At 57.6% G+C, this 27,823-nt stretch overlaps 1 protein-coding gene across 2 annotated transcripts; it reads left to right on the forward strand.

Annotated features, from left to right (window-relative positions):
• Window positions 1–655: 655 nt before the first annotated feature.
• SEMA7A (semaphorin 7A (JohnMiltonHagen blood group)) lies at window positions 656–27,823 on the forward strand. Of its 2 annotated transcripts, none has more exons than XM_009935866.2 (14): window positions 656–831; window positions 16,535–16,668; window positions 17,604–17,654; window positions 17,953–18,048; window positions 18,471–18,555; window positions 19,086–19,196; window positions 20,491–20,630; window positions 21,003–21,181; window positions 21,388–21,496; window positions 22,101–22,299; window positions 23,872–23,987; window positions 24,594–24,745; window positions 25,294–25,361; window positions 25,780–27,823. In XM_009935866.2, the coding sequence occupies exons 1-14, from the start codon at window positions 720–722 to the stop codon at window positions 26,127–26,129; spliced, it is 1,902 nt and encodes a 633-aa protein (XP_009934168.2). In that variant the 5' UTR covers window positions 656–719; the 3' UTR covers window positions 26,130–27,823. The 2 variants fall into 2 exon arrangements, with proteins under 2 accessions (XP_009934168.2, XP_075288153.1); XM_075432038.1 differs by having other exon boundaries at window positions 25,783–27,823.

Here is a 27,823-nt window from a genome sequence, read left to right on the forward strand (position 1 = left end):
TGACTCCTGATGACGAACGAAGGGGGTTTGGGCAGTGCTTTGTTTTGCTGGGAGTGGCCCTTTGCTGTCATCTTACTGTGGCACAAGCAGGAAGAGGGCTGGCACACCGGTTATGCTGCAGCCTTGCTGCATCCTCCCGATGGAGCGGGCTCTTCTCTTGGCGAGCTGTTCCTGCTGCCTCGACAGCTGAGCGCGGCTTGCTGGCCTCCACACATCCCTCTGTTTAAGCAGCTGGGAGCGGCACCCTTTGGTTATCGGTCTCTGCACCCTTGCCCTGCTGTTGCTGCTTGTGTGTTCTCATACACACGTATTTTCATTCTTATTTCATTCGTGTTGAGCTTGATATTCCTCTTACAAGTCTCTGATAAGTTGATTGCACGGCGTGGGTCAGCTGCAGCTTTTCTCAAGAGCCTGAAGGTGAGCAAAGCCATCAGACTCCCACCTTCCCCTGATAGAAGGAGGGGGGAGGGGCAAAAAAAAAGAAAGGAGGACCGAAAATCCCAGCAAAGCCTGCACCTACCAACAGCCGAAGACCAGGTGGTAAATGGAGAGAGCCGCTTTGGATTTTGTTTTATGGAGGTTTGCTTCGGAGGAAGTTAAACGTCCCGCCCTCTGCCTTGCTCATTGGCTGTGCTGGATGCTGCCCACTCTCGTATAAGGCAAGCGATGCAGCTGTCAGCCTCACAAGCTCATCATCTCTGCTCGCCGGGTAGCTCGAAATGGGCAGGAGGTCGCCCGTTGCCCTCTTCGTGGCCCTGTGGGCCAGCCAGCTGGGCATGTGGGCAGCGGGGCGCTCCAAGGTGAACCCCAGGATCATCACGGTGCCGCAAGGTAAGCCCCGGGCTGCCCTCGGCTGCAACCTTGAGATGCAGCGAGCGGCGGTGTCTGCAGCTGACAGCTGCTCCCTGCGCCGTGCGTTTCCTACCCGTGCCGTGTCTTTTGAGAAGAATTGGTCGGTTTTTTGTTTCTTTTGTCTCTTCGGGGAGACTTTTGTCTCTCGTTGAAGTGAGCTAAAACGCGTGTGATCTCAGGAAGGGGCTTCTGGTTTCCTCAAATGCTTTTAATCGAGTTTTGAGATCCCTCTTCTTGCCAAGTCCTTTCCTTTGTATATTCTAAAAACATTTTCCTACGAGCTGGGTGTGTTAAAGGCTGTCAGAAAGCCCTGAAACAGACACAGTCACCATTTCCTGGACCCGCAGGGAGAGATTGAAAAGTGTATTTGCATAATACAGTTAATTTTCTTATTCAGCTGCACTTGCCCTATTAGATGCAGGTCAGTTCTGTGAGTAAATATTTGCAGAATATCTCTGTTCGCTGAGAAAATACGTACATCTGCAATGGCATGCAAGGACTTCTAATCAGTCCCAATCGTAGCAGAAACTGAACAAAGAAATGTTTTCAAGGAGCAAGCTTAGAGCACAGCCCAAGCTTCGTGTGTCGAAAAGAGCAGACTAACGTTTACTGTCATGTGTCTTGCAAGCTTTTTGATTAGTACCCTCCAGGGAGGCTTTAACAAAAGACCTCGTCTTGTCCCCGGCGGTTCTGGTGTTTGGCTCAGCCGGGCTGCGGATCTCACGCTGCTCTGCAGTACAACAGCCCCTCTGTGTTTCTGATTTGCCGGCAACTTCAGAGGACACGAATTTCCCGTGGTTTATTCTGCGCCATCTGTTATTCTTCTGCCGTTATTTGTGATGTTCCCCGTCCTTCGGGCCCGCGGCTGCGTGCGGAGGAAGGGCCGAGGGCGGCGGGTGCGAGGCTTTGCCTGCCGCGTCCGTCGCACAAAGGGGAGAGACACCGGCAGGAAGGGCAGCGGAGGGTTGCTCCGAGCACTGCGTCATTTGTTTTATTCGCTGGGAAATGAAGTCGCTCGGAAAAGGGGGTGCAAGGCGGGGGGAGAAGGCACGGGGCCCGAGGCTGAATGGAGGAGGGGGGCACGTGTTTGTCCGCAGACGATTCCCCCACCCCGCTTAGCATACAGCGGGGGGAAAAGTTGGATTGCCAGGGTCTGGTGTGTCTGGAAACGCCTGTCCTGGCGTACAGCTGTGCTGAGGGGGAAGAGGGGGCTCGGGCGGTGGGTTTCCCCCTGCCACCGCCGGCCGCGCTTGGCATGCCCATGCAGAAGGGTCCTTCGGCCTCTGCCCGCATCTGTGGCGGAGGGTGGCTTTCCTGGCATTGAACACCGCGAGGATCCGTTGCCACCAGGCACCAAAGGCAGATAGCGCTGGGACACTTCCCTGCAAGGGGAACAGCTTGTGCTTGTCTCTGCTTATCTCGTGGTTTTTTTTTTTTTTTTTTGAAAGAGCTTAGCTGGGACACAGGCTGAGGGCTTTCAGTTAGGGAGGTGTCGGAGGTCGCTGTGTGGCGCGCTCGTGAAGCCTCACTCGTGTGTCCTATTTAACAGGCTGTGTTTTGCTCAGCGTCACCTCTGCCCTTTAGGAAAAGTGGGTCTGCGGGTGAGGAGGAGGGTGGAGGGGAGGCACTGGAGGAGGGTGAAGAAGTGGGACAGGGGCAAAGGGCGGCAAGGAACCCTGCTTAACTTCCCCGATGCTCCAGACGCGGTGAAAAGCAGCGAGATGCTGCTGTCTGCAGCCACGTACAGAGGCTCGTCCCTCGCCGCGGGGGTGACGGTGTTGCAGGGCTCGGTTTGCAGCTCGAGCCCCGGTCCTGGAGGCTGGGAGCGGGATGGAGGAGAGCAGCGGTGTGGGACCTTTGCGTGGATGTTCGTGCCGGGGCTGGGCCCGCTGCGCTGCATTCGCTGTGGTGCAGCGCTGGCCTCAGCCCTGGGCTCTGCGGGAGCTGGCAGCTCTTCACATAATTAAATTTCTTACACGCCGCAGCCCGTCACTAGCACAGGTATGGAAGCCTGAGCAAAGATGCCTAGAAACGTTACAGCCCTGCAGGCCAAGAGAGATGCTCCTGGTGCTGGCCGGAGCCCAGCTCTCTCTAGGAGGGAAGAGTACGTGTGTGGCATCCCTCCTCAGGCTGCGGAGCAGGGGGAGAGGAGGAAATCGGTGCTGGGCAAAGCTGCAGCTGCCCCTCCATCGCTCAGCATTGCTCCCCTCACCAGCACCAGAGCCGGGCAGAGAGCCCTGGCCTTGCTGCGGGCAGCCTGAACTATGCTGTTTCGCCCCGTGATCCCTCGTCGTCTGGTTTCGTAGCAAGAAATAGGTGAGGGGACGCTGCGAGCTGGGGGGAAAAAAGCGTAGCTGGGCCGAGGTGGCACAATCCCGAGCTCAGATGCGAAGACAAAGAAACCAAGCTGGCCTGTCTCGGTGCTCGGAGCTGCCTGGGTTGGAGTCATTTCACAGTCCTGGGGACTTGGACTTGCGGCGGTGGGTGGCTGGAGCTCCACGCTCCGCTGATCCGCCCTTCTCTGCGCGCAGTGCCTATAAAACCAGCCCCAAGGCCTCACCCGCGGATGCTTGGTCTGCCTTTATTTTGCCTCCCTGATGCCGCAGTGCAGGAGCGGGTGAGGAAGGGGCCACGCTTTTCCCCAGCGTCAGCCCCGTTTCAGCGCGTGCTTGGGAGTGTTTGCCCCCAAACGCAGGGCGAGCGCTCCCTGGAGCCCTGCCCGCAGCCGGCACAGGTGGCCAGCTCTCGGGTCCGGCTGGCTAAGCAGTTATTTGAAAGCATGTCTGACACTGCAGGATTTCTTCCTCTTAGGGGGAAGACACCCGGAGCGAAGGGCTGAAGTCAGCTCCAGACCACTGGTCAGATCTAAAGTGCGTAAGATCCTTTTTACCGACAAGGACTTTGCCCCCCTTCCCCTTTGCAGCTGACCCAGCGCACAGATGGGTCAGGGTCTCTTCTGGCTGTTACCCTCCCTGGTGTCCTAACGAGGGAAGGCTGTAAATGGCAAGTTCCCTGCCTGCTGAGATTTGCAGAGTGGGAGCGAGTTCAGCCTTAGCAGCCTGGGCTGGCGCCGAAGCAAGTGCTTCAACCTTGCACGCGGCGTTCTTGCTTATCTTCCCTTTTATTTCTGTCCTCCCTCTGCCTCTGTGTATTTTTCTAAGCACTGACCAGCTGGGCTTTGCTTTGGGAAAGGTGTGTTCACATCCCACACTGAGCTTTTGCTTGTCAGCACAGACACCGTGTTTACTCTTCTGACCTGTCTGCAGAGACACAGCCTGCTGTCTGCCAGGGCTAGGCAGCCCCTCTTCCTGGAGCAGGAGGGTGGCATCCCAGGCTGGCTGTGTCATGACCGGAATGTCACCGAGCATCGAGAGAGCGGAGGAGAACCGTGAGGACAGCAAGGAGCCCGAGGGCTGCGTCAGGCTTCCATTGCCTGTGGCCTTTGGCGCAGCACAGGCAGAGTTTTTAGCTCCTGCTGCACTTCAGATGGTCTTGTCCCTCCTTACCCACACGTGTGTAGATCCAGGACAGACTCACAGCCCTTCTGTGGTTGCCTGCTGCATTTGCACCTTGGGGTAGGATGGGGTCTGGCAGCTTAATTTTTCCCCTCTTTCTGATTAAGACGTGAGGCTAGAAGCTGGAGGGGATGGCTTCTGAGCTGGTGTGTAGCTCACCGCAGTCAAGTGCGTCCCACAGGGGAAAAGAAAGATTAGACGCTTGACCTTTGGCTGCCTTGACTGGGTAAACTGGCCCTAGCCTGCCCTGGGTCACGGCGGGGGAGTGGGAATGGCAGTTCTGGGAAACTGCGCGCGCTACCGGTGGTAGCTCCTGGGCTTTGCCAAGCTCAGCTGCCTCTCCTTGCCGCGGGCCAACTGTGCCAGCAAGCACCTCCGAGCCCTGCAGGAGCTCTTTGTGCCCGCTGGTGCAACGGTGCTGCGTTCAGCTAGCGGAGGAAGAGGAGAGCGGGTCAGCGGAGAAGCCGAACTCGCGCTGGTGGGGAGTGGTGGCAGAATGGGAGGTAGCAGTGCTAGCGCCAGTTTTTGCTCCTCGGCGATAGTGGCACTGTCTTCTCAGGAGCCACGGCCCCACGGGTGTGAAACATCTTTGTAGGACAGTTTCATGTGAAGCTCTCGGAGCATCAACATTTCCAGGAGAAAGCTTCTCGCTTTCCCAGCAACGCTATTTTCTGCAGACGGCTCATTTTCACAGGGTGGGTGATGCTGGTGTCATGAAATGTTGGTTGACAATATTTTTTGCTCTGCGCAGATTGAAAAAGAAAAACAAACCAAACAAACCAAGCGAGTGATTCACAACCACCTCCTGTTGCGAGAGCGTGACACAAAACCAACAGGCATGGGTGAACTAAAAGTTGTGGCTGCTTCACAGATTTGCTCAGGGCTGCGAAAGAGAGCCAGATGCAAGTTGCTGACCCCGCTGCCCAGCTCTTTGCCGGCCCTCAGGCTGAATCAGGGTCAGAAGAGCAGAAAATTGGCCTGGGAAGGTTTTCTGTAGTAGATGCAGTCCGTCTCGGTGCCTTGAAGCAGGACAAACTAAACCCAAGCCTGAGTACTTGAGTACAAACTATAAGTACTGAGTCCAAGATGCTTTTTAAAGAAGCTTGTATCCAGAAAAAGGACTGGAAGGTGAGCTGGAGGGAGGAAATTGCTGGTTTTGCAGCCGGCTCTCTCCTGTTGAGCTACATCCTATGGTGTGCAGCTATTCTTGCTTGCTCCAAGAATAGGACTTGTTCCTCGTGTTGGGCGCTCCTCTCTTTTCAGTCCCAGCTCCACCCGGTGTCGTAGGCTGCGTCCGGTGACCGGTGTGACAGAGGAATGCTGTAAGACTGCCACGGGAGCTGGCTGCGGAAGCATCTAGCAGCTCTACTAACTTCAGAGATACTTAAGTCTGGAGCTACGGACTTCGCGTAATAAACCTAATATTGCCTTTAATGACAGCTCTGCTTCTCTAGTGCTATAAATACTCAGTTCCCAGTTAGAACCCTGTTGACTGGTGTCAGCATCCTCCTGCAGCAATGACTCAACATCCAATTACCCACTTGGGTTAAATTATTCCCCTTTATTGGGCATGCATGGACCGGGAGGGAGATGGCGTCACAACTTTAAGGAGCTGGAGAAGCTTCCTTGGGGAATGCATGGACAGTCCCAGCCAGAGACCTGCCCTCGGGCTGCTCACAACAGTCCTGGCTGCGGGCTTGCTCGTATCTCGGATAATGCAAGTTTTGGAAAGTCTGGGTGTCTGGTTTCAAATGTCTTGGAGTGTAACGCGGTGGTTTGGCTTGCCAAGTCTGAGTAAGGCAGTGCTGCAGCCAACGATGGGCACGAGAAGAATGGATATTGTGTGTTCCTGCTGGCGGGGGTCAAGCGGGCAGAAAGGGGGTGCCAGGAAGGTCAGCATGGCCTTCCCCAGCACAAACCCAGAAGGCTGCAGGGCTGAGACCCAGCTGACGTTTGTTACAGGGGCGGGAAGCCTACAGCAGCGGGTAGGAGGGCTGCGGAGAGCACGCCGGGGCCCTTCCTGATCTGGCGAGAAAGTCCCCTCGCTGCGTGCGTAATCTCATCCCTTTTCTGCAGGGGAACTGAAACTTCATCCTCTCTGCAGAGCCGCAGATCTCTCTGCCCACCTGGAAACCTCTGCAGAGGCCGGGGGCTCTGCTGGGGGCTGCACAGGTCCCCTTGCCCTGTGTCCACCTCCTGCCTCGCCTCCCGGGGCTGGGAGGAGAGGGCAAGCGCCCGAGAAGGGTTTCTCTAACCAGCGGTAGGGCGATGGGAGATGGCTGCCAATTAAGCTAAAAGGTAAAGCGGCTGCGTTGCTGGTGAATGCTCAGAGAGGTGCTCCAGGCGATTTTTATCCTGGAAAGCTTTTTAAGATAAATCAGTCTCTGGAAACTGGTCTTGCTAGTGGGAGGGGCAGCCGTGTGCTCCAGATAGCAGCTCTCTCGCTAAAACCATCCTTTTGTTGTTCTGCCGTTGTTCCAGTGACCGTAGAATAAAATACCATAATCGCAGGGCAAAGTTCCCTAGCTCCCAGAAGGAACATCGCACGGCTCGGGACCGTCGTTACGGAGGACGGCTTTTGGAAAGTAACAAAACCTGGCTCTAAATTTAGCACCCGCGAGCCGTAGGGTGCAGCCAGCGGCTCGGTTTCAGGGCTGGTAGGGAAAAATGTACCTGCTAGATGACAAGCTGCGCCTGCGAAACCAAAGGCTCTGGACTCGCCTCGCAGCGGCACAGCCTTCAGTGCTGCAGAATTCTGGGAGGGGGGAGCGTGCGGGGCGGGCAGGGGACATCGGCAGTGCGTTCGCATGCATGTGAGAGGCACAGCAGCGTTTTCTGTAGTAATATGTGGTTTAAAAAGGAGAAACCCATCTTTCTTGGCACGCGAAACGCTCCGGTTTGAGCCTTCCGAGCCCCGCAGCGCTGCCTGTGCTCACGGAGCCCTGCCTGACGGCAGAACCTTTGGATTCAAGGCTCGGTGCTCCCTGGCTGCAGGTTGGGGCTCCCTTTTGCTGCTTGCTGAGTGGGCATTTGGGACCGCTGCCGGCTCCGGCTCGGAGGCCCCTAGCAGAGGGGATATAGGCTGCAGAGCTCTCGGAGGAGCTGCTGAGCAGTCGTGCCCATGCCCAGCAGCTGAGTTACCAAACTGAGAGCTTTTTTTCCTCTTTCCTCCTGCCCTCACTCGCCCCTGCGCTAAATGCTGCTGCCTGCTGCCAAGACACTCCGGAGCTTACCAGAAATAGAGTGGAGATCATTAGCGCGCCAGAATATTTGCCTTCTGTAGCAAGGCAAATACTCTGTAACTCTCAAAAAGCAGATTTGTCTAGGTAGAGTGTACTCTGCGAGCTGGAGCCGTTCCCCTGTGCTAGCGCGGTGCTCCTGGGTGTTTGGGTTGTGCACAGGCTGAGTGCTTTTGTAGGAGATATCCCCGACAGCGTGGGCCAAATCGCTTCCTCGGCTCTGGATTTGCCGTTGATGGCGGGGCTCTCTCGAGGGCCGCAGAAAGCAGCTGCACGAACACTCGGCGGTTGCAGGGTCTTTGGGAGTGGGTGGGGGAAAAAGCCAAAGAAAAGGCAAGCGGCAGCGTGTGGTGGCTGCAGGGAACGTAGCTTGGCTGAGGGTAGACAAGTCCTGCTGCGGAGAGGATGCCGCTGTTACCGATACATCCATGGCCTTGCTCTTCCCTTTGGAGGGTGCTTAGAGGGAGTCGGAAGCAGCAGGGAGGGGGGTGAGAAAAGACAGCGTGAGGTTTCTTGGCAGATGAGTAAATTCTGCTTGTCTCCAAACTGTCTTGGGGGAGAGACAGGATGAGAAATACTGAACAGATTAAACCCGTCACTCCGGCTTGCCGCAGACTCAAAATCAGAAAGAGGAGTGAAATGTGTAGCGCGATTGGGTTGGGGTTTGAGTAACACATGCATGAGTTACCCCATGCATCAGTACAGGCTTGAGGCGGACCTGCTGCAGAGCTGCTCTGTGGAGAAGGACCTGGATGTCCTGGTGGACGACAGGTTGACCATGAGCCAGCAGTGTGCTCTGGCTGCCAAGAAAGACAATGGCATTCTGGGGTGCATCAAGAGGAGTGTGGCCAGCAGGTCGAGGGAGGTTCTCCTTCCCCTCTACACTGCCCTGGTGAGGCCTCATCTGGAGTACTGTGTCCACTTCTGGGCTTCCCAGTTCAAGAGAGATGAGGAGCTACTGGAGAGAGTCCAGTGCAGGGCTCCGAGGATGATGAGGAGACTGGAGCATCTCTCCTATGAGGAGAGGCTGAGGGAGCTGGGCTTGTTCAGCCTGGAGAAGAGAAGGCTGAGAGGGGACCTTCGAAATGCCTCTAAATATCTGCAGGGTGGGTGTCAGGAGGACGGGGCCAGACTCTTTCCAGTGGTACCCAGCAACAGGACAAGGGGCCATGGGCACAAACTGAAGCAGAGGAAGCTCCAGCTGAAGATGAGGAAGAACTTCTTCCCTCTGAGGGTGACAGAGACCTGGCCCAGGCTGCCCAGGAAGGTTGTGGAGTCTCCTTCTCTGGAGATATTCAAGCCCCGCATGGACGCGATGCTGTGCAGCCTGCTCTGGGTGACCCTGCTTCGGCAGGGGGTTGGACTGGGTGACCCACAGAGGTCCCTTGCAACCCCAAACATTCTGTGATTCTGCAACGTGGGCTCCCCAGCTGCACGTCTCCCCTCCGCGCTGTCACACCTCGCACGGACCCCTTAGCAAGGGCTCGGGGTGATAGGTCCTCCCGAGCCTCTCCAACCTCCCGTGGGTTCCCCGTGCTGCCCAGAGCTGGGCTCACTGGTTCTCCACGCTGACGATGATGGTCACAGAAGGAAAATGAAAAGGAGAGCAGCACGCAGCCCGAGCCCTTGCTCTTAGTTCTGCTGCTTTCGGGAACCGCAACGTTTCCTACAGGATGGAGGGCATGGGAAGATTACTGTCAGAGCTTTTTACCCGCCCTGGGCTGATGAGAAAACACATTGTCTGGACTGGGAAACCGTTTTGCTTACTCTATCCTTTCTGGGCACACACATGCACTCGGGATGTGCCTGTGGGAGTGCCTGGCTAAAGCAAAGGCAGCTGCTCTGGCCTCAGCGTTGCTGTCCTACCTGGCCAGTGCCCGTCCCTGCCCCGGCGGGTGACACTCCCTTGGGTATGAAACATGTGGGGGGTGACTGATGCCTGCCGCAGGGCTCGTTTGATCGGCTTGTTTGATCAGCTTTCCAGACCCTGCCCTCCCCAGAGCTGCTGGTGACAGCTCTGGGGCTCCAGCAGTGGGTGCCAGAAGTGAGTTGTAGCGGTGTTTCATGGCGGTTTTGCTGCTCGCACTGTGCGCTCGGGGCAGGGAGAGATCTAAGCAGCGTGGCTGCCGTGTAAAGCTCTGGGGGTGGGCACGGGCATGAGCTGGTCCCTAGGAGAGCATGGAGGTCTTTAAGGAGCAGGAAACACGTGTCTCTGGGCCTGCTTCAGCAAGAGACATTTTTAGCACTCTCTCTGGTTGCCTGGTTTCCGCTGCTGCTCCCCAATGCCTAGACTAATACCGCAGAGGAGTTTTGGGGGAATCCCTGCAAGCATCCTGAAAAGAAGGCAGGGGAGAGGGGAAGGCAGGCAGCACAAACCCCTGCTGGGACGTGCCAGGCACCAGGCCGATGGGCACCAGCTCGTGGCCGTGCTCCCAGACTGCTGCATCGTGCCGCGCTGAATAGGCAGGGGACAGGGAGGGAGTGAAGGAGGGACGGGGATGATATTTTGCTCTCTCTGGAGAGAGTTCTTAGGGGTCCGGGATGGGACTGTGTTGGTTCTGCTCCTCTTTGCTTTCTTAGAGAGATGACTGACGTTGGAGCGTGGGTTGAACCGAAGTGGTGCGGAGCAATGTTCCCCTAGGGCTGATCCTTCAGCCTGTGCTCTGCGTTCCCAGCGCCAAGAGGTGGCTGGAAGGGTCCCGGCTCCCGGGGCTGCAGCCAAACCCCTCGGCAGCGTGCTGGCAGTGTAAGCCGGGGAGAGGAGGGACCTACGGGCCAGGTTTTTTCGTGAGCAATGAGAAGGAAGTGGTTTCTCGCATTGTATTGCCGTTTCACCCCTTTCTCAGAAACCCCTCCAGCAAAAGCGTGTCGTTTTCCACGAGTCATGCTGGAGACCTTGCAGCTCACCACCCATCAGTTACTCCGCGGCAGGTCAGAACAGCCCCCTGAGAGCAGCCCTCCTGGGTCATCCCATCTAGGGACAAATCGTTCCTATCAAAAACCCCTGTTTCTGCAGGACCTGCCGTGTCCCAGGAGCCCGTCAGACTTCTCGAGGCATCCCTCCCCTGGGAAGAGGGCGGCTGCCGGGTGAGCGGGGCTCTGGGGTGCACCTCCCCAGCCTGGCTGCGGTTTCCTTGTGTCACATTGCTCCCTTCGGGCGCAGTCACGGAGGAAGGAAAATCTAGCCACTCAGAGAGCACAGCAGCTCCCCGGAGGCATACTTCCTCCTTCCGAAATGTCTCAACTTGGGAATTTATAGAACATCTGAAAAAAAAAATGAAAATGGTGCTTGGCTTCTTGCCGTCATCCGTGGTGGACCTGGGGAGACAGATGGCGCGTGGCTCTTGGATGGGAGCGGTGTGGTTCAGTCCAGCCCTTCTCCCAGGGATGGAGGGGGCCTGTGGGGGGTCTCCATCCCTCTGGGGTGGGTGCTGCCACCTCCCGTGCTGCCCTTAGAGGGGACGGTCTGCTGGTGAGGCTTCTCGGCTGGTATCTGGCCAAGCAGGTAGGAAATCCGGAGGATGTTCTCCCATTCTCGCCTCGGGGAATAGTGAAACTGGAACTGCGCTGCGGAGTGATGCCGGAGCCGGAGCACGAGTTCTGACCCCAGACTGGGTGACTAAGGCAGTGGGCCTGAATCAAATTCCTGGCCTTTAAAGGCAAGCGGTCAGTCTGCCCGTGCTGGGCTCGTCATGCATCCCGTGTGTGCTGGGGGAGAGGAAGAGGGGTTGCTGTCATCGAGTTGAGACCGCCAAAAGCGGGGTGAGGTGCAGGAGCCTGGAGCACATCAGTCAGCGCTGACTCACGGCCGGGCCTGGATCGCTGGGAGGTGAGGGCTCCTGGCAGAGGTGGAGGGGACCCCCCACCCCACCTGGCATTGCCAGTGCCTGAGTCAGCATCGAGAAGGCAGCTTCTCCTTCTGCCGTCAGAGCCGATCCGGGCAGACTGCAGCAGAGACCTGCTGCTATCAAGGTCATAATCTGTTTGGTCTGTTCAATAAGGAAGGAAGAAATAAAACCTGGGAAATGAGAAATTGTTTGGAGAGGGAGGGAAGCAGGAAAGGATCCGATCAGAGCCGTCATTCAGGCAGGAGCGTGCCCGCTGTCAGACCTCCAGGCAGCGGAGTGGGTGGCAGTGTCGTTGGCGTCGTGCTGGGGACGGTAGGACGCGTGACAGCGATGACTGACAGTGTTGTAACAGCAAGAAGAGTCCCCAGGGCTGCCGGCTGGGTTGCCCGGCGTCGGGGAGCATGGCGGCACCGGAGCCTCAGTTGTGTTCGCCGGGGCATCAGCACTGTGCTGGTTTAAATCCCGGTTTAAATCCCGGTTTGCCATCTGGCGGTTGGCCCAGCCCTGCGTCCCCATCACACGGCAGTTGCAGGAGGGTTTGGGAGAGCACTGGCAGCTTGGCTAAAGGAGCTTGCCCCGCTGAGGGCAGCACAGGCCCTGTGGTGGGGAGTGGGTAATGCCAGGGAGCAGGCAAGCCCCCCGCCCTGCCTGCTTTCCCTGCTTGGTGTTCCAGCGGGGGGGCCTGCTTAGCAAGGGGTTTATGAGCAGCAAGTAAAGGATCTGCCTCTCGTCTGCGTCGGCGCCGCTCCTGAGAAGCAACGGCTTCTTATCTCGTCCTCCTTCCCTTTTTATTTTTGACAAGTTTTATTTCGGTTCCTTATTGTAAATGCTGGTGCCGGAGCAGATTTGAACCATCCCCTCCACTTTAGGGAGACCTAGTCCTCCCCCAGCATCACTGAATCGGCGACCCACAAAGACTCGCCGGGTGCCGAGAGCTGTGCGAGCCGGTGACTAAGCTGAGCGTCTGGGATGCTGGAGCGGCTGCCAGGCTGGGGAAGAGCGGGGTGCGGAGGAGAGAAGGACAGCCGTAGCTGAATCAGCCCTCCAGCCGGGATGAGAGCTGGGTGGTTGAGTCTGCCTGCGACGAGGCAGCGTGCCCACGCTGCTGCTCTGGTTGGACATCTGTTCTGGAGGTGGGGGGCACGCTGTCCCCCTGCGCAAAGCTCTGGGATGCTCTGGGAGCCCCACCTCGTCACGGTGCCGGGGAGAGCCAGGCTCTGCCCAGGCTCTTGGTGCCCTTCTGAAGGGGCTCCGGAGAGCCCTTTGGTGGGTCCCAAAGGTGGATTTGCCCAAGCTGTGCCGAGGGACGCAGGCCTGTTTCACCCTGTCAGATGGCGAGTGGGATTGCTTCATCTGTTATCTGTGTTGCTCCGTGTGTTTAGGATGGGTCTCTCTGCCCTCATCTCATCCAGAGCATCTCCCTCTTCGTTTCCCTCCTTCTCCATTACCTCACCCTGCAGGCATCCTTCCGAGAGGCACGGGGCTCCCTCCTCCCTCATTTAGTGTTATTCCTCTTCTTCAGCCTGGTGTGGTGCTCTCCATCTCGCTTGCGAAGCACAAAGCTGCCCTTTCTCCCATTCATTCCTCCGGCCCGGGGTTCGCCTTGCAATTGACAATTGTGCCATTGATTTGCGCTCTGGCGGTGGGGTTTGCAGTAAATGCCAGGCGAAGGAGCTCGGCGGGGTTAACGAGGCTCTGGAAATGAGGCTTGTGTCTTCTGAAGCCCTGGGCTGGCTTTCGGAGGGAGGCTGGTGGCAGGGTCGTGCCTTCCCCCTTCCAAGGGTGCGAGCCTTTCTTTGCGGTGTCAAAAGCAGCCTTGGGCTTGCTAGGAGAGAGGCATGTCTCCTTCTCTGGGGGCCGTTAGATCACAGAATCACAGAATGTTCGGGGTTGGAAGGGACCTCTGTGGGTCACCCAGCCCAACCCCCTGCCGAAGCAGGGTCACCCAGAGCGGGCTGCACAGGACCTTGTCCAGGCGGGTCTGGAATATCTCCAGAGAAGGAGACTCCACAACCTCCCTGAGCAGCCTGGGCCAGGTCTCTGTCACCTTCAGAGGGAAGAAGTTCTTCCTCATCTTCAGCTGGAGCTTCCTCTGCTTCAGTTTGTGCCCGTTGCCCCTTGTCCTGTCACTGGGCACCACTGAAAAGAGTCTGGCCCCGTCCTCCTGGCACCCGCCCTTGAGATATTTGTAAGCATTTCGAAGGTCCCCTCTCAGCCTTCTCTTCTCCAGGCTGAACAAGCCCAGCTCCCTCAGCCTCTCCTCGTAGGAGAGATGCTCCAGTCTCCTCATCATCCTCGGAGCCCTGCACTGGACTCTCTCCAGTAGCTCCTCATCTCTCTTGAACTGGGAAGCCCAGAACTGGACAGAATTCTCCAGATGGGGCCTCACCAGGGCAGTGTAGAGGGGAAGGAGAACCTCCCTCGACCTGCTGGCCACACTCCTCTTGATGCACCCCAGGATCCCATTGGCCTTCTTGGCAGCCAGGGCACACTGCTGGCTCATGGTCAACCTGTCGTCCACCAGGACATCCAGGCCTGTCTCCACAGATGCCCTCTGCCTTGCCACCCCCGGCTCTTGGAGCTGTTTATACCCTAGGCTCCCGGTCTGGGGGTGCAGGGCAGCTCCCCCCGATGCTGCCGGGTGAGGCACAGAGGTGAAGGGAATCAACCCGCTTGCCCAAGCCGAGCTGTTTAAGGCAGAGCAGGGCCCGAAGGCCAGCTTTGACGCAGAGGGACCCCAGCACCCGCTCACGGAAACACCTTTAAAAGGCTCCCTGCCAAGCCAAGTTAAATCAGCGCTGGAGCCGCAAACGCTCTTATGGGCCTGGCTAGCAGAGCTGTTTACTCTCAGCTTAGTGATTCAGTGTGGTCCCCGGGGAGCAGCAGGATAAATAATACGTTGGCGCCAACCAAATTATTGTTTTGGGCTTGTTTGTTTCTGGCTGTTTGGAGAGAAGTTGACACAGCTCTCGGAGCTGAACTTAAGAAAGAGGTAGTGTTGTGAAAAAAACCTCAAAACGAAACCAAAGGTGATGGGATCACTCAGGGCTGAAGTGCGCAAAAGGGCGAGGTGGAGGAAGAGGAGCGGGCAATGGCTGCAGGCGTATGTTTTCCTGGATTAGCAGCAAATTTAGGGGCCAGGCTGGAGGTTTGAAAACAGGAGCAAAGTTTGCTGAAGTCTGAGCAGATATGTTGCAGCTTGTAGGTGATGGGTTGTGCTGGCAGTGGTAGCTGGATGGGGGAGAAGGACTCTGGGGGCTCCCATGCATGTAGGATTAGTCCTCTTCTAGCGATAGGATGAGAGGCAATGACCTCAAGTTGCATCAGGGGACGTTCAGATTAGATATTAGGAAAAACTGAAAGAGTTGTGAAGCATTGGACCAGGCTGCCCAGGGCAGTGGGGGAGTCCCCATCCCTGGAGGGGTTCAAAAAATGTGTAGATGTGGCACTCTGGGACATGGTTTAGCAGGCGTGGTGGTGTTGGGTTGGTGGTTGGACTTGGTGATCTTAGAGGTCTTTTCAAGCCTCAATGATTCTATGATTCCTCCCTGACGTGCTTAGGCTGAGCCTGTGGCTGACGAGATGCCCGGGCTAGCTGGCGTGCCTGGCCGGCATCCTACTTGTAGGGCCACTTGGGCGAAGGAATTGCACAGTCACCCGGAGAAGACTCGATGCCAGCTTCTCCATCAAGCAGAAGCATGTGCTCAGGGGTTTCTTTGAGTCCTTGGGCGGAGGAGAGACGGTCGGGCTGGGGAGGGGATGGGGAGCAGGGTCTCGCCTGCCGAACCCCTGTGCTGCCATGCAGCCCACTGTCCTCTGCCTTCTCCGTCCCGCAGGATGGGCAGCCTGGAGGTGCAGCGGTGGTCGCTGTACCACGGCACACCCCCTTCTCTCCCTCTGCGGCCGAGGTGCCCTTGTGAAGCAGCGGCCGTGAGGCTGGCAGGGTTTCCCATCACCAGGCAGTGGCTGGTGGCAGCCCCCATTAGCTAAGCCTTGCTGGCTGGGTGCCGTTTAACCCCACGGGGATCGGAGACCCCGCGGAGGTGTGACCAGCATACCGAAGTGGAGGAAGAAAGCCTCAAATCAAGCAGGCATTCAGTAGCTCCAGTGAACTCTGATGCATCGTTTTTGCTTTCTGCTCTGCAGAGCCTTGACGGGACCCCTGCGCAGCGGGCAGAGGGGGAGCGCTGGGCTGTGCAGAGATTGTCCTTTGCCTCTCCTGCCAAGTGCCCCTATAAATAGAGAGGGACACGTGCCACTGATTAACTGCCTGTGTGTGCAGGCAGCCAGCTCCTGAGGCAGATGCAGCCTTTGTCTGCTGGGAGCAGCAGCGCTTGCCAGGAGAGAGGCCCCCTCTCTCCTTTGGAAAAGGGAAAAGAGGGAGAGGTGAAAACAGAGCGCCCTGGCATGCTGAGCAGAGGTAAGTCCCGATTGGGGATTTTTTTCCCCCCTTGGAGGAGCAATTTCTCTCGTGTTACTGCTGCAGACTATGGTAGGGGACAGGGTAGCCCACAGCCGTGCACGTCTGCGGAGCTGGGCCCTGGCGTGGCCGCTCACAGCTGCCCAGATGTGGCTGCACTGTCTCAGAGGGGACATGGGACCAGGAGAGCCCAGCGAGGGACAACAAGAAGCTCATGCTAGTGCCATGGTGCAGGGCCAGCCTCCCTCACCGGTGCTGGCAATGCAGAGGTGGAGGGAGGGTGCTTTTAGGAAAGAGGAGCCGGAAAAGCTGGAAGATGAAAGAGGAAGGAAAGAGAAGGGGACAGGCAGTTCTTCCTCCCAGCTGGGCCTGCAAAGCAACTGGTTGTGACATGGATCCTAGGTCTTGCAGCTCACTTCTTGTTCACGTCTGGGGCGTGGAGCCTGTGAGCTGCGGCTTCACCCTGCCCCTGTCACATGCGGGCTCTGGTCTGGGGGCTCCAAACCTTGTCCGTGCCTCCTGGCCCTGGGAGGGAGGATGCTGGCAGGGCAGCGGGAGGCTGGCGGGGAGAGGCGTGATGCTGGGCTGTGCCTGCTGGCCGATGCTCTCCGCAGTCAGCTCCGGTTCCCCTGACGAGCGTGTCCTCCATGCTGTTCCTAGGTGCGAAAGAGTACGTGTTTCCCAGGGGTGAGAAGTACCCGGTCTTCTACCATAAAGAAAACAGCTCAGCCATCTACATCGGGGGAGAGGGAAGGCTTTATTACTACGACTTTGCAACCTATGAGAACTACATGGTAAGGGTGCCCTGATAAAAAGTTTGGGCCTGGAGCTGTAGAAGAAAGCATCCAGCATCCATCTCCTAGCTCCGACGCTAGATACATTGCTCAGTGTCTTTGCCAGCAGCGAAGTCAGGGCATCCATCCATCCATCCATCCATCCGTCCATCCATCCATCCATCCATCCGGGAAGCTGCAATGCCGGTACGATGAATGGCTACAGTGAGGGGGAAGTCTCCCACGCTAGCCGTGGGTGGGTTCTTCCCAGGCCGTGGCCCTCCTGAGGTTTCTGCTGCCCCAGAGGGAGGGTTTTTCCAGTGAGGGACCCTTCCTTTAGCGTGAGAAGGGATGCTCAGGCTCACATCACTCTGGAGAAGCTGTGTTCCCGTCCCTTTCCGTTGTCGGAGCCCAGGCTGCTTTTCCTCAAAAGCGGGAGTTTCTGGATCCAATGGGCACTGAGTTGATACAGCAGGAACCTCCCCGCAGTTGGCTTTCTCGTGACCCCTTCTTGTACTTCTCAAGTTGGTTGCTGAAGTATGGGCCCAGAAACTTCCCTTCTTGTTCCCAGGAACAGCGTGGTTCCTGTGTCCCAACCCTCGGACACCACAACCTACTGTTGAACACCCATTCCCCGCAAAAGCAGATCCTCTCCCAAAACCCTTTGGAGAGCAGCCCAGGCTGGCTGCCGGTCATACCTGCCGCTTTGGCCCTGCATCCCCGCTTCTCCCCATGGTGCATCCCTGCCTGAGAGGTCCAGCCCTGCCTCCCTGAGGGTTTTCAGATGCTGAGGTGGGGACAGAGCTGCACTGCAGTGTTTAACGACCTGCTCGCCGACACGCTCGCTTCTCTTCTTGCTAAGCGAGTGACTAGTGTGTGGTGCACGGGACGGAGCCCGTGTTAATGGGCTTTTAGAGGGAAGGAACTAAAATGTATCTCCTTCACTTTTATTGTAGGAAGACTTCCCAGTGAAAAATGGAGGCCAGTGCACCATGCCTGGGAGTTTGGTAGGTCCTGCCTGTGGTGGAACAGTGTGCGAGGAGCAGCTGGAGGGGTGAGGGCTGAAGGACCGCTGGGGAAGGTGCCGTGTGTGCTCCTCATGTGCTCTCTCTGGGTGAACACCTCCAGTGCCTGTGGAGGAGGAGATCCTAGATGAGATGATCCTAGTTTCCTCCTCTGGTTTTAAGACCCATGAAAAAGCTAGGAAGCTGTATAGCAGTGTGCTTGGTAGTGCTGCGGGCTTGGAGCTGTGAGGCTGTGCTCTGCCATTCGCAGCAGCTCATGCTTCTCTTCTTTCTCTTGCAGGAGGACAATAAAAATTACCTCACGTTAGTGGAGAAGTATGGAGACGGGATGTTAGTGTGCGGGACCGGCGCCTGCGCTCCCACTTGCTGGAACTTGGTATGTTGTGGCCACAGTGACGGGACCGGAGCAAAGCACTGGCTGTCGTCTTCTGTGCTGTCACCTTCTGTGCTGTCCCCTCCTGTAAAATGGTGCCCTGATCTCCCCTCCTGCTCAGAGTGCTCTGAAATGCCCAAATGCCAGCTCCCTCAAGGAGCTTATCGTGACAGCGTGGGGACAGCCTGCTCGAGCAGAGGTCCACATGGGCCACCCCCACGCTTGCTCGTCATAGCCCCCTCTCCTCACCTCCTGCCTGCAGCAGGCGCTCTGCCTGGCCCGTCCGAGGATGGGCAGCACCCTTCCCTCGTTCGGGCTGTGCCAGCCAAGGAGAGCTGCTGTCCTTCTGCCCCGGGGGTGGATGCGGGCACCTGGCTCCCCTGCGCTTCCCGTGCTTCTGAGGGGCCGTTGCTGTCCTTCCCCAGACGCAGAGGAAGGAGAGCGCTTCGTGGGATGGAAGAGGTATTGCTCCTTTCACCCCTGACTCGAACACCCTCGTCGTCATTGATGGTAAGCTGGGCTGCTCACGTGCTTTCGGTTGTGGTGCGGGAAGGCTGGGCTCTCTGTGACGAGAAGAGGCACTCTGAGGCTGCTCCGAGGGCTTTGCCTGCTCTGGGTGGTGGGTGGCCTTGGCGCTCCTTGCTTTTGCCTCGTCAAAACGCACATCGTTTTAGGACAGAGCATGGCACTGTCCAGGACATGGGGGTAGGGTCTCTGTGCGGAGGAGTTGAGTGCAATGGAAATGGCAGGGAAGGAGGGTCCTGCAGTAACTCTGCTGCGCTGGACCTGGCAGCCGGGCAGCTGGGGATCCTTCCCCGAGGCAGAGCAAGGATCTGTCCCTGCGACTCTTCAAGGAAGAGGAATGGGGAGTCCTGCTGGGCCTGCTCGGTGCTGGTCAGTAAGGACAGGGTTTCGACCTGTACTCACCATCTCCAGGAGTCCACACACCCACGTTGTTCTCGGTTCTTTGTTTTCTTCTTACAAACCCTGCTGTCCTCTCTGGAAACAGCCCGCTGCAAATGAGCCTTCCTGTCCCACAGGTCACGACATCTACTCCACCATCAAGAAGAGCCAGCAGAATGGCAAGATACCCCGCTTCCGTCGAGTGAAGGGGGGTGGAGAGCTCTACACAAGTGATACTGTGATGCAGAGTGAGTACGGTGGAAATCCCGAAGGTGTGAGACCCACCAGGTAGATAAATTGAACGATTTGTCAGCCCGCAGCCATGGGCCACACTGAGTAGACAGCACAGCTAGGTGGAGTACATCCTCTCTGCCCAGCTGGGGTGTAGCTCTGGAGCTTCTCCCTTGGGCTCGGTCACCGCTAGAGCTGTGGAGAGGGCTATGCTGGTCCCCATCTGCAGTGCCGGTGAGGAGGGACCTGGCGGCTCCCTCCAGCTCTCTGGCTGCCAGCTGGGGGAATTTCACCTCTGCTTCTGGGACAAAACAACTGACAAGTGAGTTCCTCTTGCTCAGGGTGAGGAGAAGGGGAAATGGAGAGAAATGGGCGGCAAGTTCCCTGTCAGGTGGTGGAAGGAAATCTGGTTGTGTAAAGGTGCCCATCAACTGCCATGCAGTGGTGGAAACAGGAAAGAACAACTTCCACTCCGGGCAGCGACTCTTTCCAAATCCCCAGCCAGGGTGAGACCTGGAGGCAGGAACGTGTTGGGCTGTGCATGGGACAGGGTGCGGAACAGAGGGAAAGGACCCTCCTCGATTTCCGTGGGCTTCTTACGTTGCCTTCCTCCAAGCCTCCCCAGTGACACTGGGGAACGGGCGATTGTTGAACCCCTGGCCAAAGACCAAATCGAATCAAAACGGCACTGGGGCAAAACAGGGCTTGTTCATGAAGGGCGGTGGCAACCAAGGCACCGGCAAACAAACCTGATGGACCCAGAACTGCGAGGCCAGTCCCACACTTACACAGAACTCCCTGCCGTGGGGACACTGGCTAACGATGCCCGGAGGGACCCTGCTGCTGCTGGGGATGCCCTTTGCCACAGTGGTGTATTGATAGGAAGAGCATCACTGGGTTTTCCACAGCAAACGCAGACAACAACGCAGCCTGTTCCCCCCGCGGGAGCCTTCCTGTGTTGTCGTAGCTCTCCTGCGCAAGAATGAAGGACGGGTTTCCTTTGCTGCTAAGCAGCCGAGGCTTCACCGGGCTCTGGGGACTTGGCCTTCGAGGGAGTGGGTGCATGGAGCTGGGTGGGGGGAGAGGAAGGAGAACCCACTGGGAAGGTGGCACATGAAGCGTGGCTGTCGGTGTGTTGCACCGGTCAGGTGTAGAGGGCCGGCTTGGACCTGGGCTTTGCCTGGAGCACGGACAGTGTTTGCGTTTCTTCATCTTGTCTGAGGGCGAGCGGTTTGGTGCCCATTGATGGCTTTTCAGATGAAATGTGTGTGTTCGGGCCAAGGTTTTCTGACGGCTCGCTTCCCTTTTCAGACCCTCAGTTTGTCAAAGCCACCACATTGCGGCACGAAGAGCCTCACCAGGACAAGATTTACTACTTCTTCCGTGAAGACAACCCGGACAAGAGTCCCGAGGCCCCTAGAAACATCTCCCGAGTGGCCCAGCTGTGTAAGGTACCGCAGGAACAATGTATGGTGGGGAGGCAGGAGTCTTACGGGGCCAGCAAATGGACATGCCAGCTCACCTGGTGTTACCGGCCCACGAGTTGACCCCTCTGGCTCAATCCTCTCCTCTGCCACAGTGTGCATGTGGGGTATGGCTGTGTTCTTCGGCCTTCCCAGCCTCTGGTTCCCATCTTGCCTGTAGGGGAGAGAAAGCCCTGTTCTGTCTTGCTGGGATGTTAGAGATGTACATGGATTGTGACAGTGACCAGCATCGAATATACCTCTGGAGCATCCCCCAGTCATCCATCCAGGATGCTGGACGGGGGGGACTTTGTGTTGTTCTCTGCCAAACCCTGACTCCCTGCTTCTCCTCTCCCCCAGGAAGATAAAGGGGGAACCAGTTCACTCTCTGCTTCCAAGTGGACCACCTTCCTGAAGGCCAGCTTGATTTGTGTCGACCCAGTCACCAAGGGCAACTTCAACTGGTTGCAGGATGTCTTCTTTGTCCCTGCGAGTAACTGGCGACACTCGAAAGTCTACGGGCTCTTCACAAACACCTGGTGAGGGTCTTTGCAAAACACGGGGATGTTCTGCCCCCGGGGCCAAACCCTTCCTTTCAGCCCTTTAGTCTCTCTGGCAGGCATGTGGGTGGGAAACAGCCAGAGTGGACATGGGCAGCGAAGGTGTGATGCACGCAGCCATGCCCCGGCTGTAGGGGTGATGGCCAGTTAACCCCCTGACCCTCTCTTTGTCTTGTTGTCCGCAGGGGAAGCTCTGCTGTTTGCGTCTATTCCTTTGGGGACATTGACAACGTGTTTCGGACGTCCAAACTCAAAGGCTACAATGGCCCCAACCCAGAGATCAAGCCTGGGCAGGTGAGTGAGTGATACGAGATGCCCACATGGCATGGAAAGGCCTCCCGAGGCTGGGATTGCTGCTCTCTGCTCTGCAGCTGTCAGACTAGCTGGGGCAGATGAGGGGACATCCCACCGCTGAGCGCTGCGGGAAGGGTCTGAGCTTTGTTGCTGGAAACCGAAGGAGGCTGGGCAAAGTCCAGCGCCTTCGTAGAAAGCAAGCGGCGACAGGCTCTTACGTGCCTCAGCAGGCAGGTCTGTGGAGCTGGAGGAAACACAGTCTTGTGCTGTGTTTGCCAATGCTGTGTTCGTAGAATCATGGAATGGTTTGGGTTGGCAGGGACCTTAAAGATCATCTGGTTCCAACCCCCCTGCCATGAGCAGGGACATCTTCCTCCAGCTCAGGGTGCTCAGAGCTCCATCCATCCTGGCCTTGAGCACTGCCAGGGAGGGGGCAGCCACAGCGTCTCTGGGCAACCTGGGCCAGGGCCTCACTACCCTCACGGGGAAGAATTTCTTCCTCATATCTGATCTAAATCTGCCCTGCCTTGCTCCCCTGCCCTCGAGCCTCACCCCCGGCGACCCGTCTGACCCTGACGGTGGCTTTTGTCCCCTCTCGGTGCAGTGTGTCTCCTCTGGACAGCACACCCCGAGCGAGACCTTCAAGATCGCTGACAGCCACCCGGAGGTGGAGGACCGCGTGGAACCCCTCTCCCCCACCAAGAGCCCCTTATTCCACAACAAACACCGCTACCAGAAGATTGGGGTGCACGAGGTCTCTGCGGGTGACGGACACCGCTACAACGTGCTTTATCTGGCAACAGGTACTGGGAACCATTCCCAAGGGAGTCTGCTTTCTCCTTGAGGGCAGGGAACGCAAGCGAAGCAGACGAGACCCCCGGTGCCGAGCGAAGCGAGGGGCTGCGTTCCCAGCTTGGCATATGCTTGTCAAGCAGGAAAGAGCTGCCAAGTCCCAGTGCAGCTAAATACAGCCAATTTGGCTGCGTAGGCAGAGACGGGCTGCAAGCAGAACCCCAGCACGTGGGATTTACCCTGTTGGGCTGCTTCAGGGCGAGGGAGGAGGTAGCTCAGCCCTCCCCAGGGGCAGCTTTATACCGTCAAGCAGAAATCCTTCGCAAAGGGACCCGCTCCGTCACCTCCTGTCCCTTCTCACTCTTGCGCAGCGGCGCAGAGTTCCTGCAAGGGCAGTGCCTCTGGCTGGTGGCTGGACCAAGGCTGCGCCGAGGCAGTTTGGCTGCAGGTGAACGGGACGGCAGAGCAAAAAGTCGTCAAGCTTGGTCCGGCAGCTGCCTGGGTTCCTGTGCCGTGCAGCTACTTGCTGCCCAGAAGGTGCAAAGGTCCCTAACGCTGTGCTTCCCCCTCCTGCCTGCCTACTCGCTCCCTGCAGCTGTGCTCATCCCTTTTTCTGCACCGTGCTGGGATTTGTTCGCTGGCACTTGCGGAGGGACTTTCTGAGGCTGTTGTTTCCTGATCTGTGATTAAAAAAAAATGTAGACGGCTCTCAGTAGGTGGCCTGGGTTGGATTAGGGCCCACGTGTGCTCGGATTGTTCTCGTCTTGCCGAAAGCCTTAGCTTAAACGGAGCTGATGCCTTGCAGAGTCCCGCCAGGGCACTTGCTCCGAGGCACAGGGCTTGGCAGGGCAGCTGCCCACCCTCGCTGGGGTGGGCACGGAGGCGAGGGCCAGCACCCGGGGGGTCCTAATCGCTGCCTCGCCTGGGTTCACATCCTTCACCTCCCCCTCGTCGGCGGTGGAGAAGGCAGAGGCTGTTTGGGAAGGGGAAACCGTACAAATACTATAAGAAGGTGAACTTTGAGGATTCCCCGGTCCCTCAGGATCCATCCTTCCGCCCCTCCACCAAACTGACTCATTTTCTTAAACCACCAGTTTGGAGTGGTTTAGCTGGGGATTCAGTTTAATTAGAAAAACAGAAAGGCAAAACCCCAAGTTTCAGCATCAGGCGAGCGGTGAGATGAGGCGCACGTAAGAACAGGCCAGCGATCAAAGCGGAGCGGAGCTCGAGGGCGGTTGGGTGTTCTTGCCGAGGCACAGCTGATCAAAGCAGGCGCAGCTGAAGGGCAAAGGGAAGTGGGTTCCTCGTGGCTCTTGGCTGGGAGGATGGCAAGGCTCTGCGGGAAACACTACTGTCTGGAGGAGGATTTCGTAGCAGAGCAAGAGGTCCCGTCCTCTCCGGATGGCTGGTTTGGGGAATGCAGTCGAGCCTGGTGCTGCGGAGCGGGTATTGTTTGCCGCAGCGAGGGCTGGAGGCAGAGCTGGTTCTCCGCCTGGCTTCCCACCCCCCCAGCCTGCAGCCCCTCTGCCTTGCCTTGCTGCTCTCAGCATGCTTCATCGGGGCTCTCCCCTCTTGCTTTCCAGACAAGGGATCCATCCACAAGATCGTGGAGCTGCCCGATGGCGTGCAGAACATCATGGAGCTCCAGGTCTTCCCGAAGAAGGACCCGATCCAGTCCATGATCCTGGACCACAAGAGGGTGGGTCTCTGCCTGCTCCACGGAAGGGAAACCAGGGGGTCGGGCTGTAGCTTTAAAGGCAAGCGACAGGGGAGGCAGGGACAGACGGTTCCATGACAGCCCCTGGGTCTGGAGGCAGCCTCTGGGTGGGTGCGGGGGGTCCCACAGCGTGCTTTGCTACATCCCAATGGCTGGGCTGACGTCCCCAGTCCTGGGTAACTCTCTGTGTGGGCAGTGGAGTGTTTTGGACACCTCCTCTCCTCCGGAGGCGAGGGAGGACTGAGGCTGTTTGCTCCTGGGGCCAAATCCCAGTGCAGCGTTCTCCTGCCCTGCAGTCTCCCTGTCGTTGTCCAGCCTTGCTGGCAGATGAGCTGTGCTGTGCTCCATCCCGGAGGTGACAACGCTGCTGTCACCGATGGACCAAACTTGCTTATACACAGGGCTGGTGGGGAAGGACGGCTGCTTCCCCTTCCGCGATGGGGACGTAGGACTGCGCTGCGTGGAGACCCACTGGTGGAATCCACCCCAATGTCCCAGCGAAGCTGCGGGAGAAGTGCCAAGCCGCTCGTGAGGTGGCACTGGGGACGCAGTGCCGAGGTGATCAGCCCCTCTGCTTCCCTCCTGCAGGCCATGCTGTACGTCGGCTCGACGGACAGAGTCGTGGAGATACCCATGGACATGTGCAGGGTATATCGCAACAACTGCGACAGCTGCTTGTTGGCGAGGGACCCGTACTGCGGGTGGCTTAACGGGACCTGCCAGTCGGTGTACCTAAACCGGTATGTGGCACCGACAGCTTGCGCTATCTCCATCACCTTCAGCTGGTTGCTGTCACCTGAGAAATACCCAGAGCCTCAGTGTTCCCCTTCCTGGCTGGGGCCAGGTTTGGAGGCCATCTTCCCATCACAGAGAGAGATGAGCCTGTTGTGTCCGGGCGGTGACAGCACAGGCGTCTGTGCTGTCCCCAAAAACTGTGCCTCTGCAGGGATCCGTCCCTCCCACAGCACCTGTGGCCTGAGGAGGAAGGGATCAGCGGGTTTCGAGCACCCAGCCCCTCTTTCGCCATCGGAAATGCGTGTGGCTCTGCTGATTGTCAGCCTGTTTCCAGCCGTTGATTGCGATGAGTTGCTGGGTCTCACGTTTGTCTTCCACCGATCTCCTAAGCGGGAGTGCGGGGGGTGGTTTTTTCCTACCTGGATAATAGCAGGCATTTCAACTTTCTTCCTTATCTGATCCACCACGTCTTTTGTGGGTGATTCCTCTCCTAGCCCTGAAACGCTGCTTCCCTGGTGCTGGCACTTCGTTAATGCTTGTTCTCATCTGCTAGGGAGGTGCATCAGAACCTGAACCTGGACCCGTGGCAAGGCAAGTGCCAAAAGGGGGATACTAAGGAAGGTATGTAAAGGTTTGGAGCTGCAGGCCGCGTGGCCAGGGGGTGTCTGGGGCAGGGTGATGGTTTTTCAGGTCTTTGTGTGGGTTCTGCAAGGTGTTGCAACTCATTTCTGGGGAACTGGGAACGGCCATGCCAAGACTATTAACGAGACCAAGACACCAAGCGAGTCTCAGCTTGGAGTTAATCGCTAGACAATGTGTTTCCAAGCTGGGTGAGAGGGCTTAAACTCTGAGTTTGCTGACATCCAGAGGGAGGAGTCCCTTGGACTTCACCAGGTGTGGGGGCAGGCCCTGCCGTTGTCATTAAATGGCCGTGTGACATGTCCCCACCGACCCAGCTGTTCTTCCTTCCACACCTGGGGGGGAATCTGTGGTTCCTGGAGACGCCTCTCTCATCCCTCCCCTTCTCAATCTCTTCCAGTAGATGACTATCAGAACATCACCGTCGTCCCTTTCTCCCGCTACTACCTCAACTGTCCCATCGAGTCCCACTATGCCACCTACAACTGGTACCACAACAACAGCCTCATCAAGACCTGCAACACCACCCACCCCCAGCAGGACTGCTTCCACTTCATCCAGAACGTGAGCCATGTTCACTACGGCCACTACGTCTGCATCTCGGAGGAGGACGGCTTCAAGCAGGCTCTGGTGAAGGAGCGCCTGGTGAACCAGCTCCGGTTCATGTCCCAGAAGGGTCAGGCCACCATGACGCTTGGCTCTTGGCTCCAGCTGCTCCTGATGGTGGTGTTGGTGGAGCTCTTCCACTGAGCGCTGTGTTCCCACCATCCTGGCTGCTACCGCTCTTCCTGCACTTGCTGTCCACTCCTGAGGCGAGATCCCCGTTCGCTTAGTTGCTCCTTGGACATTAATCTTGACTGTCCCAAGAGGGGTCCTGGGCAGCAACCCCTCCATCTTTGGCCTTGGAGGAAGAGTCACGGCGAGGAAGATGTGACCGCAGCGCCAGATGGAGCAGGGTTTGGGGGCAGGGAGGGAAGGGGTACCCTAACACGTGGGGGACGTTGGCCGTACCCAGCGGCGCGCGGGGAGGGGTGCCAGCCTCTTCCCTGAGCCCACGCCGGTGGCTCTGCGCTGGTTATCGTCCTGAGCCAACCCTGGGTGCGGACGTTCAGGGGACTTCTGCCGATGTGCATGCACTGATCCTCAGGGCACGGTGACTCCTCTCTTTGGGAACGTGCATGTGATGAAGAGGAGGAGCCAGCCCTTCGCCTTTCGAACCGGTTGATCCGTGCTTCGCGCCAAGCAGGGACCGATGCCTCCCAGTTTTTAGTGGCTCGTGTCCGTTTGGGCTGGCGAGCAGCTGGAACGCTCCCAGGGTCACATGTGAGTCCCCTTCTGGTCTGGGGAATTGGGCTCTGGAAGGGTTTTAGGGTTTGGGTTATTGGTTGTTATTGGTTTGGTTTTTTTTTTACAGCTAGCTTTGACATGGGAGGGAGATTGAGAACTAGCGCTGGGAACCTGCAAGGCCAGGGGAGGCACGACGTGAGCGTTTTGTGTGGAAAAGCCGTGGAAGACGACTAGATTTGGGGCGTGGGGAAGGATGGACCGAAGGGGGCAGGAGGGGGAGGTGGAAGTGGAGCCCAAACCAAACCCTGGGGAGGCCCTGGGAAGAAGTTTTAAACGCACAAATCCTCTGCAGGCAGCTAAGGGCATTTATCTGCGGGCAGCGGGCAGCCCCTGCTCCCACCGCCTCTCCTCCGGGAGAGGGACCGGGCTTCCTCAGGGAAAGAGGTGGCGAGCTGCCGATCTCAGGGCGATCGCTCGGGGTGGGGGGCTGCGGCTGTCCCCCACTGCCCGGAGCAGGTCTGCCTCTCTCCCTCGCGGTCAGGGGACTTGGGGGGGGACCGGAGTTTGCTTCCCTCGGGCTTTGAGGTCTCCGAGCAAGACTAAACTGTGAATAACGGGGTGCTCTCCCTGCACTGTCTGCGAGGGGCCGTCCCACACCTTTTCCGAGCCTTCCCCACCCCTCTTGACCGCAGAGACGCCGCGGCCTCGGGCCGTGCACAGAGGGGGCATCGCATCTCATGCTTCCACTAACCTGGCACAGCTCCTGCTTCGTGCCTGCTCGGACACTCAGGAGTGCCCGAGGGGTCTTTTTGGCAAGGGGGAGAGCCTCCGCGTGCCTCTTGCGACCGTGGGCTACGGACAACAGGCCAGAACTTCCTACTGCACTACATTTCCAAGACCCCCCCCCCCCCCCAGATCCCCAGATCTAGGTTAGAGCTTCTTACATCCCTTCTCAAAGCACTTTAACTTTGTGAACTAACAAATACCTATTTATTATCAACTGGTGATTACTGTACTTGTATAATTTTATAATATGATCGAAGGTGGGCTCAAAGGAGAGAGAAGAAAAAAGCAAACAACACAACAGCTACCAAAAAACCTTTCAGAGCTGTGACCAAAGTGAGAATGTGATCGTTGAAATAAAGAATGGAGAAGAG

The sequence above is a fragment of the Opisthocomus hoazin genome, chromosome 10 (assembly GCF_030867145.1).
Source record: "Opisthocomus hoazin isolate bOpiHoa1 chromosome 10, bOpiHoa1.hap1, whole genome shotgun sequence".
NCBI lineage: Eukaryota > Metazoa > Chordata > Aves > Opisthocomiformes > Opisthocomidae > Opisthocomus > Opisthocomus hoazin.

Excerpts from the sequence above, each read along its gene's own strand:
- SEMA7A (XM_009935866.2), top strand. The coding sequence starts at position 720 with ATGGGCAGGAGGTCGCCCGTTGCCCTCTTCGTGGCCCTGTGGGCCAGC. Across the intron at positions 832-16,534 it reads GATCATCACGGTGCCGCAAG|GTGCGAAAGAGTACGTGTTT; the intron begins GTAAGCCCCGGG and ends TGCTGTTCCTAG. Across the intron at positions 20,631-21,002 it reads GAGTGGCCCAGCTGTGTAAG|GAAGATAAAGGGGGAACCAG; the intron begins GTACCGCAGGAA and ends CCTCTCCCCCAG.